This window comes from Pelodiscus sinensis, chromosome 11 (assembly GCF_049634645.1).
Source record: "Pelodiscus sinensis isolate JC-2024 chromosome 11, ASM4963464v1, whole genome shotgun sequence".
Classification (NCBI taxonomy): domain Eukaryota; kingdom Metazoa; phylum Chordata; order Testudines; family Trionychidae; genus Pelodiscus; species Pelodiscus sinensis.
Window position 1 is genome coordinate 40998293 of NC_134721.1, and position 19145 is coordinate 41017437.

At 41.9% G+C, this 19145-nt stretch overlaps 1 protein-coding gene across 8 annotated transcripts in view; it reads left to right on the forward strand.

The window, feature by feature from the left end:
* Positions 1 to 19145, forward strand: part of NEK4 (NIMA related kinase 4) — a 42686-nt gene that overhangs the window by 20485 nt on the left and 3056 nt on the right. For 3 of the 8 annotated variants that reach the window (XM_075939411.1, XM_075939412.1, XM_006127588.4), the window contains exons 13-16: positions 9376 to 9461; positions 10160 to 10365; positions 12379 to 12512; positions 13971 to 15045. In XM_075939411.1, coding sequence (XP_075795526.1) covers positions 9376 to 9461; positions 10160 to 10365; positions 12379 to 12512; positions 13971 to 14063 — 519 coding nt within the window. In that variant the 3' untranslated portion in view covers positions 14064 to 15045. Of the gene's footprint in view, positions 1 to 381; positions 1344 to 1373; positions 7457 to 9375; positions 9462 to 10159; positions 10366 to 12378; positions 12513 to 13970; positions 15046 to 19145 lie in introns of those variants that run through there. The other 5 variants (XM_025186978.2, XM_025186979.2, XM_075939413.1 and 2 more) reach the window with 5 other exon arrangements.

The following is a 19145-nucleotide window of genomic DNA, read 5'->3' on the forward strand; positions in this document are numbered from 1 at the left end:
TAAAAACAGTTTCTAATTCACTCAGCAGCAGCAAAGCATTGGAAGAGTCAGTTAGCTTCTCTGAAGTGTAGTTATGGCTTATTGAGTAGACAGCTGTGGAGAAGCTTTCCCTGACACTTTCTGGGCTATGCTTTGCCTGTGGATAAATAATTTCACTTGCTGTGAGTTGCAAAATACCCTGAGATTTGTTTATTCATATAATCTGATTGGCTTATCTGGAAAAAAAATTGTTTAAAATATTTTACGGAACCAATATCATAAAAACAAAAAAATACACATATGAAGACTATGTGTCTACTGGGGATTGAAGATGGATTTAGTACATATAAATTATTATATTTACATATGCTGGTGTATATTTTTTTGGATGCTGTGCTCAAGATTGAACACACACTTTCAGAGGCACAATTGGAGGGTTGTTTGAAGCATCATGGAAAAAACTGTGAGGTACATAGTTTGTAAAGCATTTATATATTTACAGTGTATTTTTATAACAAAGGATACATTATAATCTAACAACACTCGCTCCTTAAAATATTGTAGTTACCTAAAAATCACTACCTGAGAATTGACCACCAGAATGAGCATAATGTAGAAAAATCTCATTTGAAGAGCAAGTCAATGATGAAATAGTAAGGGAACTGTCATTTGATTAGGAAAAATCTATAGTCATAATTTCAGTGGTATCATCCTCTGCAGTATGACAGGGATTTTCATCTCTGCTCTGGCTCCCAGGGCTAGGTTCTCTGGTTGGTGTCATTGAAAGTGGGATGAGTTGGGCATTCAAAAGCTCTTTCTCCCACAAACCACAGTGGTAACAAGCCTGACAAACTTAGAAGTGCGTGTGTGCGTGCGTGTGCGCATATAATGAGAAACTGTTTTAAAAATCATCATTTTGTATATTGTACTTTAACATAGGATGCATTGCTTAATTTAAAAAGAATCTTTGGTGATCCTAGGGAAGTTGGCTTTGACATGTAGGACTGAAAACATTTATTCATCGAAGTTGTGAGAGGCATCTATATATAGTGCACCACTGCTATATTGGCTGTCGCTCTATTATCCATGCCATACTAACACATCTCTGTACAAGGCAGGCTGCTGACCAAACATTTGCAGCGTGGTGAGCATCTGATTTTTCTGCACACAAGCATTTGATTAGCTGAAGGATTGATTCAGGACCACATGATATTTTACATAACTGCTGTCATTAGTCTAGTCTGTCTTCCAAGAACAATCCAGGCCTAATAGGGGAATGTAGTTTTGGATGTTCTTGAACATCATGGAACCATTCCATTCCTTGATAATTTGCCCTCTTAGTAGGAGGTATTAATGTACCCCTATCAGTGGTAATTTTTCTGTTTGCTTCTTAGAAAACAGTCACCAACGTAGCTCTGAAAGCTACGAACTCAGCTGAAAGCTACGAACTATGCAAATGAACTCAGCATATGAATGCCTCCAATGCATTTATGACCTCATCAATTATCTGTTTCAAGCACCTTCAGAGTGAGGATGGTCTCTTCAGAGGCTGAACCAAATATCTCCCAGTAAGAAAATTTAGTCTTTCTAGCCAAGCCAACCTCCCAGTGGTGTCATATCCTGAAAGGGTGTGGTAACCTGGCATTGCAATTGCTTTTAATGATCCAAGTTATAGGAACACATCTCTAAGGGATGTACAGCAATTCCATTTCCAGGTAGCAGGCACAAAAACAGAATCTTGAAGGAGCCTTGGGTAGTGCTTCACAGAGAGTACTGGGATATCTGTGTTATGACAAAATCCAGAGTTTAATAGCACTTCTCTCAGTGGCATTGATGGCATGCAAGGTAATTTTAGTATTAGCTTCCTTATGGGAGCTAAGAAGTCCACTGAATGGTGTGAGGCAGCAGCTTCATTATTCCATGCATTAATGAAAATCTCAGTAGTCCTTCACATAAGTGGTTTTGTTTTGTTTTTTTATGGGGTATTTGGTTAATTCATATTTCATGTGAATGAGACAATTGCTTTTTCATTGTGACATTGGAGACGTTCATGGAATGATGATTTTTGTATTAAATGCAGTGCCATGGAGTAACTTCTCTCTGGTAATGTTTTTAATTAGTTCCTCTGCATATATGTCAAAATGAGGTGGCTGCCTTCATAGGTCTAATATTTACTCTCTATCGTCATAATGAAGTGTTCAGTCAAAACTCAGTAAGGGTTAAGTTTCTTATAGAAGAGCTTGTACCCCAGTCATGCCATATATGATTCTTAGGCAGAAAGGGCTCTGCTGGCATATGATATTACTGTAAAATCACAAGTATAATGCGCACCTACCTTTTAAATGTCAGAATCCCAGAATAAGCTGAACTCTTATCTACTTGAAGATTAGAACAACACTAATTCCTAGCTGTTTTTCAAAAACACCTATTACTGTTTCTCTCTCTTTCTTATTACCTTGTAGAATAGTGATAGAAATGTAGCCGTGTTAGTCTGGGGTAGCTGAAGCAAAATGCAGGACAATGTAGCACTTTAAAGACTAACAAGATGGTTTATTAGATGACGAGCTTTCGTGGGCCAGACCCACTTCCTCAGAAGAAATCATGTGCGTGGCATTTCCATGCTGTCTTTGGGATGCCATGAGTTGTCGGCAATCTTACACGACATAAGACTCAGCTATGCTGAGGCTCATGGCAACAGAGCTGCCAGCTGGGAATTTGATGACATAGCAGAGTCTAATATTCGGCTTTGGAGATGGCAGAAAGAGTGCCTGCAAGCGCTGCCTCAGATAAAGATGGCTGAGCGAGGTAAAAGTGCTGCATATCCTGAGTTGGAGGCCAAGCTGGTTGAATAGATTGCTGAGTGTAGACAGCAAGGCAGTGGTGTTAGCATCGCGGAGGTTAGAATGAAGGCTTTGATCATTGCCAAAATGTGCGCTAACACAGCCGGATTTAAAGCTTCGTATGGCGGGGGCGATCGGTTCATGAATCGCCATGGCCTATCGGTCCGATGCCAAACAACAATCACACAGAAGCTACCCATGGATTCAGACACCAAGTTACTACAGTTCCAAAAGTTTATCGTAAAACTACGCAAGCAGCACTGCTACAACCTTTCATTAATTGGTAACGCAGATCAGACACCATTACATTTCGATAATCCCTACGACAGAACACTTGAAGTGAAAGGTGCCAAGACCGTCTCCATTGCTACCACAGGCCATGAAAAGTCTAGGTTTACCGTAATGCTTGCTTGCATGGCCGATGGAACGAAGCTGCCTCCTTATGTTGTGTTCAAGCGCAAGACAATGCCAAAGAATGTTAAATTCCCGAACACCGTTCACGTGCATGTTCACCCTGAAGGCTGGATTGACGAAGCTTTAATGCTTGATTGGTTACAGACGGTTTGGGCGAAGTGGCCAAATGGACTTATGAGAAAACGGTCTCTAATAGTTTTGGATGCATTTCGGTGTCATCGTATGCCATCTGTCAAGAAAAGGCTTCAGCAGGACAAACAGACTTGGCAATTATTCCTGGTGGAATGACCAAAATGTTGCAGCCGCTTGACATGACAGTTAACAAGCCAATGAAAGATGCACTACACAGGAAATGGAACACCTGGTTGTTGGAAGGTGAACATACATTTACTGCAGGTGGACATATGCGAATACCGACGCTGCAAGATGTTACTCAGTGGATAGCGGATGTCTGGCTTGAACTTGATCCCGCTATCATAAGGAAAGGGTTTCTGAAATGCAGCATCTCTAATGCTATGGATGGCAGTGAGGATGATGCCCTGCGGATGAATCGGCCGAGGGCGAATCACATGTGAAGATGACAATGATTTGTATTAACTGGATGAAGATGTCGAGGGCTATACCCTGGAAGATATTGCTCATCTGTTCGAGGAAGATTCTAACACAAGCGAATTCGAGGGCTTCGAAGATGAGTAGATCAATTAACATATTTGCTTGTTTGTGTTGCAGTGTTGATTTCATTTGTTTAACTTACCTTTTTGAAACTGTATATATAGTTGGTTGTCAATGCTAATAAAAATCAACTTAACCTCTGGTGTCCAGCAATTAACTAATTGCCGTGGAACCGCCAAATGAAAACTTAAAAAAAAAAAAAAAAAAAAACTCCTATGGATAATGCGTACCCCGACTATGACGCTAAAAAAAAACGGGGAAAAAAGTGTGCATTATACTCGCAATTTTATGGTAGTTGTCATGTCAGTAGATCCTGTCTTAGGAAGACCATGCAAGACAGACATTAGTATTCTTTTCACCTAACACAATATGCATTGTTTTGTCACATTTGAACATTGATTGTACTTGCTCTGAATACTTTTCCACAGTCTCAGGTAGGTAACCGATCTATGAACAATGACCACATGGTTAGCTCTGTAATAGTCTCCGTCTTTTTACTCTAACTTTCTTCTTTGCATTTGAGCACATCTTTAATCTTTTCTCTTTGACTGGAGCCCAGAGATTAATGGAGCCTTGGACAGCTGTTGGGGTTTTGAGGACTTCATACAGTCATGCCCCAAAGTATCCATTGGACTGACGTTTTTAAGCTCTGTAATCATGAAACTGGATTTTTGTCATTATATTAAATTAGCTCTGGTCTGTTACTTGAATGGCTTACCAGTAAGCTCATCTGCATCTTTAAAATTGCCGCCTCCTTGGTGTATAGCGGCACCTAATGAGTCAAGATGGAGCTTGATTATTCCTGGAAAAGGCCATCCTATTCCATCCATGCTTAAGTGTTCCATTTGAAATTCAGTGGACTTTTGGAGTTGTCTGGAAAAGAAACTGGCAACACTAGTTGGTACTCTTCATCTCCCTATTGATATCTACAAATTATCAAGACTAAAGTAAAAACAATTTTGTAATAATTACTTTGGAATTGTAATTGTGGTTACTTAACTGTATGAACTCTGAATACTGACTTCTTATGCAATGCTTCATTACAATTATTTTGGCATAATATATCAATCCCAGGGAACTGCGCTTTGTGGCGCACTGTGTTTTTTTTTTTTTGTATTTTTTGTGGGGGGGGGGGCAATAATGGCAAATCAACTTGAAGCACTTCTTCCATTTATAGCAACATATAAATTACTACAGTAACATAGAACATCTATAAGATGTTAAAAAACAAATTGGGTATCAGACATTCTGAGCATTAATTGGTAACGAGGGCCACAGTTTCAGTTTGTGAGGGTTGCATGTTTGATATGCCTGTCTTAAAACAATATTTTTAAAATTACATTTTAAAACATTATCTCAACATGTATTTGCATAATTGTTCTAGCCTTGTCATGCTTGATACCATTGTATTAGTGGGAGAAAAGGCTTTTGAATAATAACTAAGCAGGAAGAACTGGAAGTGCTAATAAATAAGTACAATTATGACATTGCTGGCATCACAGAAACTTGGTGGGATAATACACAGGATTGGAATGTTTGTATGGAAGGGTACAGCTTGCTCAGGAAGGATAGACAGGGGAAAAAAGGGAGGAGGTGTTGCCTTATACATTAAAAATGAACACTTGGAGTGAGGTGGAGATGGACATAGGAGACGGAAGTGTTGAGAGTCTCTGGGTTAGGCTAAAAGGGATTAAAAACAAAGGTGATGTCATACTAGGAGTCTACTACAGGCCACCTACCCAGGTGGAAGAAGTGGATGAGGCTTTTTTTAAACAACTAACAATCATCCAAAGCCCAAGATTTGGTGGTGATGGGGGACTTCAACTATCCAGATATATGTTGGGAAAATAACACTTCAGGGCACAGACTATCCAGTAAGTTCTTGGACTGCATTGGAGACAACTTCTTATTTCAGAAGGTTGAAAAAGCTACCGGAGGGACGCTGTTCTAGATTTGATCCTAACAAATAGGGAGGAACTGGTTGAGAATTTGGCAGTGGAAGGCAGCTTGGGTGAAAGTGATCATGAAATCATAGAGTTCACAATTCTAAGAAAGGGTAGAAGGGAAAACAGCAAAATAGAGACAATGGATTTCAGGAAGGCTGATTTTGGTAAGCTCAGAGAGCTGATAGGTAAGGTCCCATGGGAATTGAGACTGAGGGATAAAACAACGGAGGAGAGTTGGCAGTTTTTCAAAGGGACATTAAGGGCCCAAAAGCAAGCTATTCTGATGTATCGGAAAGATAGAAAATACGGCAAAAGACCGCCTTGGCTTAACCACGAGATCTTGCATGATCTAAAAATAAAAAGGGAGTCCTATAAAAATGGAAAGTAGGACAAATTACAAAGGATGAATATAGGCAAACAGCACAGGAATGCAGGGGCAAGATTAGAAAGGCAAAGGCACAGAATGAGGTCAAACTAGCTACGGGAATAAAGGGAAACGACTTTTTATAAATTCATTAGAAGCAAGAGGAAGACCAAAGAGAGAGTAGGCCCACTGGTCAGTGAGGAGGGAGAAACAGTAACAGGAAACTTGGCAATGGCAGAGATGCTCAATGATTTCTTTGTTTCAGTCTTCACTGAGAAGTCTGTAGAAATGCCCAACATAGTGAATGCTAGTGGGAAGAGGGTAGTTTTAGAAGGTAAAATAAAAAAAAGAACAAGTCAAAAATCACCTAGAAAAGTTAGATGCCTGTAAGTCACCAGGGCATGATGAAATGCATCCTAGAATACTCAAGGAGCTGATAGAGGAGGTAGCTGAGCCTCTAGCTATCATCTTTGGAAAATCATGGGAGACAGGAGAGATTCCAGAGAACTGGAAAAGGGCAAATATAGTGCCCATCTATAAAAAGGGAAACAAGACAACCCAGGAAACTACAGGCCAGTTAGTTTAACTTCTGTGCCAGGGAAGATAATGGAGCAAGTAATTAAGGAAATCATCTGTAAACACTTGGAAAGTGGCAAGGTGATAGGGAACAGCCAGCATGGATTTGTAAAGAACAAATCGTGTAAAACCAATCTTGATAGCTTTCTTTGATAGGATAACAAGTCTTGTGGATAAGGGAGAAACTGTGGATGTGGTATACCTACACTTTAATAAGGCGTTTGATACGGTCTCGCATGATATTCTTATCAATAAACTAGGTAAATACAACTTAGATGGGGCTACTTACTTAGTCTTGGAACTTCTTACCGGACAAAAAGGGTTCCCGCCGGAAGGTCCTGTGTGAGAAGGGAAACTGAGGCACGCCACCATTTTGTTGGGGGAGGCCTGTGATGCCCTCAGTGATGTTACTGGCATCACTTCCTGCATCAATTTTGCGTTGGGGGTGTCACATTACCGAATTGGAGGGAAGCAGCCAGATCGCTGCTGCACCCCTAGGTGGGGGTGTTGGCCCCAGAAATTGATATAAAAGGGAGCCATGTGGGGTATTGAATGGGAGCTTGTTGTTTGCTGATCCTGTATACGCTATTTATGTGAGTGTATAATGTCTGTGTGAGTAGATAGGAATCTGTAATCTGTGTGGAAGCTGAATATTTCTCTGAATGTGGTTAAGCATTGCTATGGACAGGCTGAGTAGTGAAGCCCTGTGGAACAATGGCACTTGATGGCCCAAGGTCACACCTAAAGCAGGAGGGCGGAGACCCAAGAGCTGCCAGCAGAGAGATGCTGAGGACCAGGTGACCGGCTGAGACCAGAAGAGGCCAGGAAGGGGGTATAAAGAGGCCATGTGGTCGATGCCATTTTGTTCTCAGCTCAGCACTTCATCCTAGAGGCAGCATTGCAGGGATTGAAGAGCCCGGAAGACCTATGAACCCATCCTGATCTTAGGATGTGCAATAAGAACTTTTAAACCAGCAGCTGCAACACCTCTGCTAGAGCCTGCATCGAGAACTGGGAGATTCGGTGCATGTAACGTACTGTACTTTAATAACCTTACTCTCATGCTTTTCTTTATTGTAATAATAAACCTTTAGATATATATTCTAAAGGATTGGCCCAGCGTGATTTGTGGGTAAGGTCCAGAGGGTAAATTGACCAGGGATCTGTGGCTGGTTTCTTGGAACCGGACAGAACTTGTTCGGGGTAGGTGGGATTGGGTGCTAGGACCCCCCCACCTGTGTATAGGCCCGGAGCCATCTGGGGCACGGATATTGCTGGGATGTCAGAGGGGTTTTGCTCGTGAGGCTTCAGGCAGGCAGCTGAAGCGCTCTGTGAGACTGGTTTGTGGCCTGTTTGGAGAGGTCACCAGTCAGGGGGGCTGTAAGGAGCCCCGGATTTGAGCAATTCGCCCTGAGCGGACGCCCTCAGCTGTGCCCAGACACGGCCCGGTCCGTCACAACATGATTCTGGGATGCATTAACAGGTGTGTTGTGAGCAAGACGCGAGAAGTCATTCTTCCGCTCTACTCTGCGCTGGTTAGGCCTCAGTTGGAGTATTGTGTTCAGTTCTGGGCACCGCATTTCAAGAAAGATGTGGAGAAATTGGAGAGGGTCCAGAGAAGAGCAACGAGAATAATTAAAGGTCTAGAGAACATGACCTATGAGGGAAGACTGAAGGAATTGGGTTTGTTTAGTTTAGGAAAAGAGAAGATTGAGGGGGGTCATGATAGCAGTTTTCACATATCTAAAAGGGTGTCATAAGGAGGAGGGAGAAAACTTGTTCATTTTTGGCCTCTGGGGATAGAACAAGAAGCAATGGGCTTAAACTGCAGCAAGGGAGGTTTAGGTTGGACATTAGGAAAAAGTGACTACCCTGACAGTTAGGAAAACACTGGAATAAATTGCCCAGGGAGGTTGTGGAATCCCCATCTCTGGAGATATTTAAGAGTAGGTTAGATAAACGTCTATCAGAGATGGTCTAGATAGTATTTGGTCCTGCCATGAGGGCAGGGGACTGGACTCGATCTCTGAGGTCCCTTCCAATCCTAGTATTCTGTGATTCTATTTCAGCCCATGACCAACAACGTTGTACTATTAAAATTTCTGCCAACTAGAGGACATGAACCTTGGAGACAGTGGAGGGAGTGAATCCCTCCCTCTGTGCCAGAGAGGGTGACACCACTGAAATTGATTTCTGTAGATTTTGATTAATCAAATGACACCTCTTTTATCTTTCTACCAAGAACTTGCCAATGGAGTTACACATAATTCCAGACTAAACAGCACAAATTCCCTGACTTGGAACATACATTTGACAAAATGTTCAGTATAGAAAGAAAAAGCACAACTGAAGTTTAAGCGAATATGATAATGGTGTATATGCTTCTACTAGCTTGTTTTGATTCTTAGACTTAATAGTTAAAAGCACCTTGTACTATAAAGTTAAATTATAAAAATGTGCTTTTTGAAGCTTATTTTGTCACGTACTTCAAAGAATCCATGCTTATAGTACAGCTACTGATTCAGTTAAAACAAATGTAATAAAATGCCTAATTCTACAAAGTTTTTTTTGTTATCTATAACAGAAAAAAAAAATAATCAGTCGTCTGTCTGATGATATGAGCTCTTCCACAAGCTCCACAGATAAGTCAGATGGAGATTCCAAGGAAGGGTATGTGGTGGTGGTGGTTTTTTTTTTCTTGCATGCAGACATTCAGTACTCACTTGTCTGGTTACTTGATGTGGAAAACTGTGTAAATTGTATCTGTAACGATGATACACAGTGATGTTATGAAGAGCTTCACAAAGAATGAATCCTTTTTGTTTGTTGCTCTTTTGTGATGCACATATCTTAATCTACTGTGTTTAACTTCTTTCTTTGTGGAAGCTGCTGTGCCTCCAGGTGCTGGTATGAATGCTTTCCAGGAAATGGAACTTCCAGCCTCAAGGAAAGGAGCTAATGTGTCAGGAAGCATTAAACACTATTAATTTGAAATTTACTAACATAGTTTTCCTGATATTATGGGCTCAATTGAAGTATTTATCTAGGATCTTGTTTACTTTGCCATCTTTCTTAATTATCTTCTTTCAAAGTACTACAAGTGGTGGTTAATGCTAGTGTAGATTGGTTGTTGGCGACTGGCTGAGTTGTTAAGTTTTGTTAAGACTTGCTCACTGAAGAGGTTAAATGAAATTCTGCTAAATCCTCCTGTGTCTTGTTTGCATTACTTTTACCACCAAAGGATCTGCATAGTAACAAGAATTTAACACAGACTACATAACAGGGCCTGCTTACATCACAAGATTATAGAAAGTCTTCATTGACTGCAAAATGGAGATTGGGATTGATTTTGTTTTTTCCTGTTCTAGAAAAAGCAATACAAATGAAATGAACGATTTGGTACAACTAATGACTCAGACACTAAAAATGGATTCTAAAGAGAACTGTGAATACCCTTCAATTCTAACTCCTGCATCAGAGTTCAAGCTTCATAGGAAATACAGAGATACTCTGATCCTACATGGAAAAATATCTAATGAACCAGAGAATTTCAAATTTGAAGACTTTCCTTCAGGTCTGTAGCTCTGGTAATGCTTTAAAATAGTGGCTCTTAAACTGTTGTTTATGGACCACCGGTGGTTAGCAGAACACTTTCTGGTGGTCCACAGAAAACTGGCTGCTCATATGGGGCTTGTAGTAGTTGCCACGGGGATTGTATTTGCTTGACAGCTAGAGGGGAGGTGCTCCATCAAATTGTGAATGAAAGAGGTGGTGAACCATGAGGTAATCTATCAATATATGACCCACACTAAGAAGTTTTAAAATAATTGTTTAAAATCATAAAAAAAATGTAGATTTCAATGCCTTGTTACAACTTTAAAACTTCCAAATAGTGTAATTGCTTTGTAGATTAGCTTTAAAGGCTTAATCTTTAAATGGGATTCAATTTAGCATCTACAAATTTGTGTTTTTCTGGAGATTACAGGAATCTACCTGCATAAATCCCATGACAAAATTGGAGCCTTATTTTGCAGCTGCAAAATAGTTCTCTAATTTTGCAACAATAAATGTAGGAAAATCATCTTTTGAAATTTGGTCTTCAAGAGTTATACTGAAAAATTATTCTAAAAAAATGGCATCTTAAGGTTTGTTTTTGACATTGAGTACCTATCTACTGGCATAAAAGACCTGTGGTGTGGCTGTTTGGCCCGGGTCAGTTGACCTGGGCTCACGTTGTAGGGCTACAAATTGCTATGTGGATGTTCTGGCTTAGGCTGGAGCCCCGTTCTGGTATCACCTCCCTTGCAGGGGCCCGGAGCTCAAGGTCAGTTTGTAAGTCAAAAGATGGATTGAAAAAGTCTTTCTGGATCATGTGTTGTAAGTAGCAAGGATTCTAGTTAATTCTCTTTCCATTGACAGACCAAAACAGATCGAGAGAACTTCCATAGTTATGGTGGTTCTGCAAAGATAACAGGAGTAAAATGTAGTGAAAACGTTTGACTCTCTAGTCTGCAGATGTGACTGAATATATGGAAGCAGCTTTTGATCAGTGAGGAAGTACCTTGTAACATAGTCAATTTTTCTCTCTCTAGCTGCATTTTAATATGTACAGTTGTGGTGTGATCTGCTCAGGTGTGTTACAACTGCTCTTCCCGGTACTGGAAATCTACAACCAATTTGAAGGTGCTGGTGGAAGTGGAATGGCTTAAATTTTCTTAAATTGCAATTGTCTGTGGTTAGACCAAGTCCTTTACTTTCGGATGTTAATACAGAAAGGGGATTTAGGGTACTAATAGGCTATGACATCTTTCAGCCTTAAATTGTTGTCTTAGATCCAGCCAATGTCAGTAGTGACAGTCATTCATTTTGGATGATTTCAGTGTTCAAAGTAAAGTTTTGGCACTTTGGTTCTAGTACAGAACTTCCCTTCTAATAAAATGACATTCATCAAGATGATTTTTTTTTCAGTTTAAACAGAGAAGTGAAGGATTGAAAGGTCAATGAGGCCCACTAGTGGAAGACAATACTGCTACCCATGCTATTCTGTTATGTATACACAATACTTTTACAATCATTTTCTTTTTCTAATGTAAAGTAACTTAAATGTTTAACCTCTTTGTCAGGGTTCTCTGTATTGTATGGCTATAAAATTTATTGTAGAATCCACCTTTTGCCACACAATTGTTTTACAGAACATCAACTTACATTTGAAAAAAGTTTACCATTGTGACTACAGGAACCATCCATACTTGATCAGAGTATACACTAATACAGTAAAGTGTGATATGAACATTCATTGTTTAAGTTTTTGTAATACAGTGATGCCTGAAACTGAGCCCTCCAAGACCTGATTCTGCAAACTGAATCTGTATGAACCTTGCACCTGCATAGAGACTCAGTAGTCATCTGCAGATGACTGATCATATGTAATCCTATTTGCTCAGACACCCAGCTAATGTGCCTATTCCACAATCCTAAACCACTTCCCATGCTTTTGCTGGTACCAACTGCTCTTAAATACTTATAGTAAATATAAGGTGTGTCAACTATTTTTGCACTGGCAATATTATTTTTATTACTTTTTTAGATGTTTTATCTGGTCCTGAAAAAATTAGAAGAATGGTTGAAATTCTGAGGTCTGATGTGGTGCAAGGACTGGGAGTGAAACTTCTAGAGAAAGTTTATGACATCATGGAGGAAGATGATGAATTAGAGAGAGAGGTGAAGGTCTCTCCTACATACTGTAGTAAATTGTATTTGCTTCTCTTCCACACAGGGTTAAATGGGCAGTACAATGTAATTGATTCAGAATAAAAGAAGGGGAGCCACCTTGAATTCTTTGATTTTAGTTTGATGTTGATAGCAATGTTGTATACCAGGTCTGGGCAAAATGTGGCTCGTAGGCTGGATCCGGCCCGCCACACAGTAGGGAACTCCAGGCAGGTTCCCCTGCTTTCCCTGCAGACTGCTCAAAAAAGCACCCACAGGGCCGTTTCTCTTTCAAAACTGATCCCGGAAGGGAGGGGGGAAAGCTTTAGGTGCTGGCCCTGCCCGCAGCACAATCCCATTGGCTGGTTTCTGGCCAGAAACTGGCAAATGGGAACTGCTTGTTTCAATAACGGGCAGCACACAAAGCACCACACCCCCCTCCCCTGCGGCTCAGTTATTCACACAAGCACATGTCCTTGCAAGTGTGGAGCAGGCAGGCAGTCTGAGAAACGTTTTAAGGTCTGCAGGTAGGCAGGCTGGTTGGGCTGCTGGCTGGTAAGTCTGGCTAGAGCCTGGCTCTGGCACCCCAGCCCCTCCCTTCCTCTCCAACCTTCTGCCTCCCCAACTCAAGATACCCAAGCCTTCTCCCCTCTCCTGCACCCATACCTGTTCCCAGATCTGGCAGCCCAATCCCCTGCCCCAGATCACAAACCAAATCCCTGCCCCCCAGCCCCCTAGGTCACAATTGCCTCCTTCACCCAAACTCCCTTCCAGACCCCTTCTTCCTCCTGCACCCCAGTCCCTTACCCCAAGCTCCCATCTGTATCTAACCTCCATCCCAGACCCTGCACCTCCTCCATTAATATCATGAAAGAGTGTGGCCCTCAACCACTTTCCAAAAACTTGCGAGGGCCCCTCCCTCTCCCCCCCAATCAAAAATTATTGCCCACCCCTGTTGTATACTCTTCCAATTTGGAAAAGGTACAAGAGATGACTACTTTGACATTAATCTGTTAGCATATCTTCATTATGCATTCAACTTTGGCCAAATTCTGTCTTCGCTGGAAACAGCGCATGTATACTTGAACATGTATCCAAAGGCAGAAACTGGTCCTTCATCTTCCTAATTAATGTAGATTAAGTCTTGGGAGATCTTTAGCTGTTTCCATGGAAACCTTGGCTACAGTTTATTATGCAACAAGTTTAATAAATATTCAATTTATGTTCTAAATTTCATATCTTTTTAATTGTGGAATTTCTTTCAACCTGTAGTACTTTAGAATATGCTTTTTATTTGAGTTAACATTATGGATTGTGTTTAAATGTTATCTCCCCCTTTTGATTAGTCAAACTGTCTGTGTGACGTTTTTATTCAAGGTTGCTTTGGTAGCCTCATTGTAAGACTCTCAGGTAGCAGCATTCATATTTCCAATTTAAAAAACAGCTTACTTTTTCTTTTATGCTTACTAGTTGCACTTACGGGAGCATATGGGAGAGAGCTACACAAATTACAGTGCAAAAGCTCGCCATCTGAAGTTTCTTGAAGAACATGTGAAGTTTTGACCAGGTGACTTTACTGAACCTTTCTTCCCTTAGAGCTGTTACAGAAAAATAACAAGGACCTAGTTTTAGAGGTGGTTTGGTGTATTGGCCATATGCCATATTCTGTATAAACAAATTTTATGGTACTTGGATTTCTGGGTTATGAGGTAAACTGGTCTTGACAGAGTGAAATGCTTATTTGCTTGTGCAGAGTAGCACAGCTTTGTTATAGCATTAGTACTAGTAATATTTTTATATTAAAATGTGAAACAGACATTACTTTATCTGAAGAAGAGATTTTATATTTTGGATTTTTACTTGACATTACTTGCCTTTTGATCTCAGACATACTTGGAGTGTTTTATGGGTATGGATTAGTTTCTAGAAAGTACTAAATTGTGTATGTAAATTGATATAACCAGATAATTTAGATCTAATTTTCTTTATCAGTAAAAGGTTGCAGTCATATCACATTTCTTACTAAGCCAGCTGATTTGGTAAGGCTATAATGTGGGATCATTAGAATTATAATTTACTGAAGTTAAGATCTGAAGCTCAATTTTGGTATGAGCTAATTGTAATTTCTGTAGCTGCAAAAACTCAGTGCAGTTTCTTCAAATGGCTTAAAGTTCAAATAAGATATAGTAAAAAGATGAATAAACTTCCTACCCTGAGTCCTTGGGCACCTTTAGAGCTCATTTTCAAGGTTTAGGTAAGAATGTTATTTTCTCCAACTCAAACACATTCAAATACGAATTCCTTTTAAGACTGGAATGAGGATTAAAAAGACTAGGTACATTCAGATTAAATGGTACATTAAATTAGTGTATTTATCTGTCAACTTGTCTAAGTTTTTAGTATGCTTTTGTTATATTTTAACATTTGATGCCTGGACGTGTTTTGCAGCATCAGTGTTCTGAAGGTTTTTACATATTAGATTTTTTAAAAAAGCATAATTGTCATCAAGGATATTTGAATTTTGTAAAATAAAAAAATAAAGTCTGCAAGATGTCAAGTTTCCTTAATATTCGTAGTAAATATTCCACCCTATAGAATAGCTCATGGAAAAATGCTGCAGCATAATTGTGCCCATTATCAGCACAAACTGCAGTAGAAAAGTGATCTCATAAAATGGTAAGAGGCTTAACTATGTTCTCCACATCTACTGTAGCTTCTGCATCTCCATCAGTTTCCCTATTCTGGGCATGTCTGGTTTATAATTGACACTCAAGCTAAGAGGAGCAAAGTCACTTTTAATAAGCAAAGATTGGAGTGTTGGTACAGAAGATGATTTGAACATCAAGGGTGCACTCTAAATATCACAGAATATTTTGCAAGAGAAGAGGCAGCACACGGACAAATTCCAACTTGGATAGTTATATTTTGACCAGCTTCTGTTGTGTGTTGGTATTAATTTCCTTTCCTAAGCTATTCTGTAGTGTAGCCATTTGACTCTGCACTATTACACAATCATTGCATTTGACCAGAAAGTACAATAGGGTCTACACTCTAGAACTGTACACTGACTGTAGTCACTCATGGTTGATTTTTTTCTAAGTGATGCATCCACACTACCAAGCCTGTTGTGTCACCCTTACGGGCAGCTGAAATAGATTTCGGTACTCCTGCTTTTTACTTGGAATAATGCTCTTCTCAACTTTGCATGGTCTTTGGGAGGCTGCCTGCAGTTGTCTGCTCTGGCCAAGCACTTTCACCTCTACTGCTCTCCCCCTGAGCTCAAAAAGCCCTGAAAACAGTAGAATGGACTGTCCCATGTGGCCAGTGTTGTGAGCCCATTGTGAATGAGCAGCACACGCAGACATGAGTTCCTCCAGCATCCCAACTGAGCCTGAGTACTTCTGCTTGCATGGGCTCCAGTTCCCAGGAGCGCAGAACACCAGATTGGAGTGTTCAGGAGATCTTGGACTTCATTGAGCTGGAGGGAGATAAAGCCATCTTCCCTGAGCTCAGAACCAACAAGAGGAACACTGAGACTTCCAGTAAGATCACAAGCTGCCTGAGGGTGAAAGGATATTCCAGGGATGCCCAGCAGTACAAGGTAAAAATCAAGAAGCTGTGGCAGTGCTATCATAAGGCAAAGAATTAGAATGGATGCTCTGGGGCAGCACCTCACGTGTGCCACTTCCATGAGCAGCTGGATACCATTCCTGGAGGGAGGACAGTGGCCAGCTCCCCCAGTGTGGTTGTGGAATACAGCTAAAACAAATCTGGTGTCAGCCAAGAGGAGAGCGGGGTGGCAGAGGAGGAGCAGGAGGAGATTAGCCAGCCGCTGATGCCAGAGAGCCAGGAGCTTGTCATGATGGTGGAGCTGATCATCTCCTCCCAGACACTCCCTGTGAGGGCACTTGCAGTGAGTTCACAAGCTTTTTCGAACTACAAGCAGGTTAAGGCAATGGGGCATGAGGTGTGGCGCGGTCTCTCTGCTTACACAGTGCGGGGAGCGCAGAACAGCTTGTTAACGTGTTTACAGATGGAGCCGGAGTGTTGTCTGCATAGCTCCATAAAGCTCTTTGAGCCTTCTCACAAGGTTCTTGGGGAAACTAGCCTTATTCCATGCCAAGCCACCAGTAAGTGGTCTGGCGTCACTGAATCACAAAGCATTGCAGCATAAGGCCTAGGTTTATGGCCACATTCAGTCAGCATATGCTTACCTTCACTCATGATTCTGAGATGATGGATATCTAGCATGGCAACCTGGAGGAAGGGAACCTATTTAGCACTTTTCTAGGGAAGCCATGTGTGCTGCACACATCCTCCACTCTGCTCCTCTTCCTCCCCCCCCTTTTGCTCGCAGGCAGAATAGGAGCCAGTATCCCTGGGAGGCTGTGTGTGCTGGACACAATAGGGAGCTGTCCTCTGCCTCTGCCCCCTCCAGGCTCCTTACCATGCCTGCCTCTGGACTGAGTGCAACCTGATGCTCCCGAGAAGTCTGGGTGCCTGCTGTAAAGCAAACTTTTGGCCTTGCACGGAACACGGTGCTTACAGAGACCTTCCATGTACACTAACAGATTAGGTTTAGGCATCACGCAATGTCTGCCTTACTAACTCTTCTTTGCAGCTGGGCCAGCAGCCAGCAAAATGTGTCCTCCCACTCCTACACCATCTGCCCACCTGGCACAGATCAGCGGACAAGAGAAGAGATGTTCCACAAACGGACTGCATGAATATCCTTGTGCAGGAGATCTGGGCTAAGCGCCAAGGCCAGATTGTGGAGTGCCAGGAGAGGAGAGCTGCCAGGCAGCATGAGACTGCCTCCCTGACCACTGTCATGGAGCACATGGTGATTTTTCTAGGAAGGTGGCGTGCTCTAAACCCCACTTGGCCTGATAACACCCCCAGTTCCTCCTCCTCCCACCCCTGTCTCCCCAGGGTCCTTAGGACCTGGGGGGGGGGGGAATGATTCAAGGGCAGCTGTACCCTCCAGAGCCTTAGGAGGCAGAATGTGGTCCCACCAATGTTACTGAGCCCCCTCCCCCTTTTCTGGTTCCCAGTTTGTTCCTTTCCCTGTTGCTTTTTCCTAACTAAGAATTCCTATTCTTTGAACAGCTGTCTCTTTTTATTGCTTGAACTTGCAGGCATGGGGTGGAGGATTTAAAGGTAAACAGAGAATGCAGGAAAACCATGGGGAAGAGTCTGAAAACTGGCCATGCATGAAACTATCCTTCAAAGTGTCTGATTAGTGCTGCCCTTTGCTGCTTTTATGGTGCTGGTGTCCAGCAGCTCAAACTCTCTGGCTAAGTGATCTACCTCAGCCCCCGGCCCTGCCAGAAAATTTTCCCCTGGTTCTGGATCACACAACAAGCTGACACCATGAAGAGAATGTTGCATTTGCTGAGGTTCAAGTGGGGCAGGAGATTCCTAAACGTACGCTTTAAACTTTCAAATGTGCATTCCACCACCATTTTGTATCTGCTCGGCCTATTGTCAAACTCCACGCTGCCCATATATAGCTTCATGAGCAATGGGCATTTCTACCCCTCCAATTCAGATTGTCCAGTTGTGGGAAAAAGTTCCAGAGTGCATTTTTTGGAAGAGGCAAGAGTGCCTAAAGCCATGTGTCTCCTGCATCTTTCCCAGCCATCCCATGTTGATCTTGGTGAAAATGGCCCACAAGTTCCTGAACCACCATGGAGAAGTACCCCCTTTGGTTGATGTACTCCAAGACCTGGTGGTTGAGGGCCAAGATAGGGATGTGTGTTCAATCTGTGGCCCCGCCATAATTAGAGAAGCCCATCACAGCAAAACCATCCACTCTGGGTACATCTAAACTACATCCCTTTTTCGATAAAGGGATGTAAATTAGACGTATTGAAATTGTAAATGAAGCCTGGATTTTCATTTCCCACACTTCATTTACATAATGGTGGCCACGGCTTTTTTCTGCAAAGCTGCTTTTGGGGGGGGGGGGGGAGAGAACTCGGTCAAGACTGGGATCTTTCAACAGAAATGCCCCATTTCAAAAGATCCTGGATCTTTCAAAATGGACCATTTCTGTCGAAGATCCCTGTCTTGACTGGGTTTTTTTCCCCCCAAAAAAAGCAGCTTTGTAGAGAAAAGCTGCGGCTGCCATTATGTAAATGAAGCACAGGAAATTCAAATCCTGGCTTCATTTACAATTTCAATACATCTTAACTACATCCCTTTTTCGATAAAGGGATGTAAATTAGATGTACCCTATGGTATCCACATTTCCAAGTCACAACCCTCTGTAGCAGAAAGTTATTGGTGGCTTTGACTACTTGTATGACAACAGCCCCACTGTAGACTTCCCGACTGACTGGTAGCTGTCTGGCATGATAAGCTTCCATAGGGCAATTGCCACATGCTTTTCCAAGGTCAGAGCGGGTCTCATTCAGGTATTCTGGCACCTGAAGGTACGGGAAAGCCATTGGCACCGTTCCAGGAACATGGCCATGCACATTCAGAAGTTCTGCAGCCACTGCTGATTGTCCCATCCCTGCATCACAATGTGGTGGGTAAGTTAGCATGAGCGCCAGGCCTTGCCTGAGCAGGGCCTCCATGCCACACTGAGCTTAGCACTCCTCCTCTTCCTGACGGAGCGCCAAGGGTACACTCGAAATA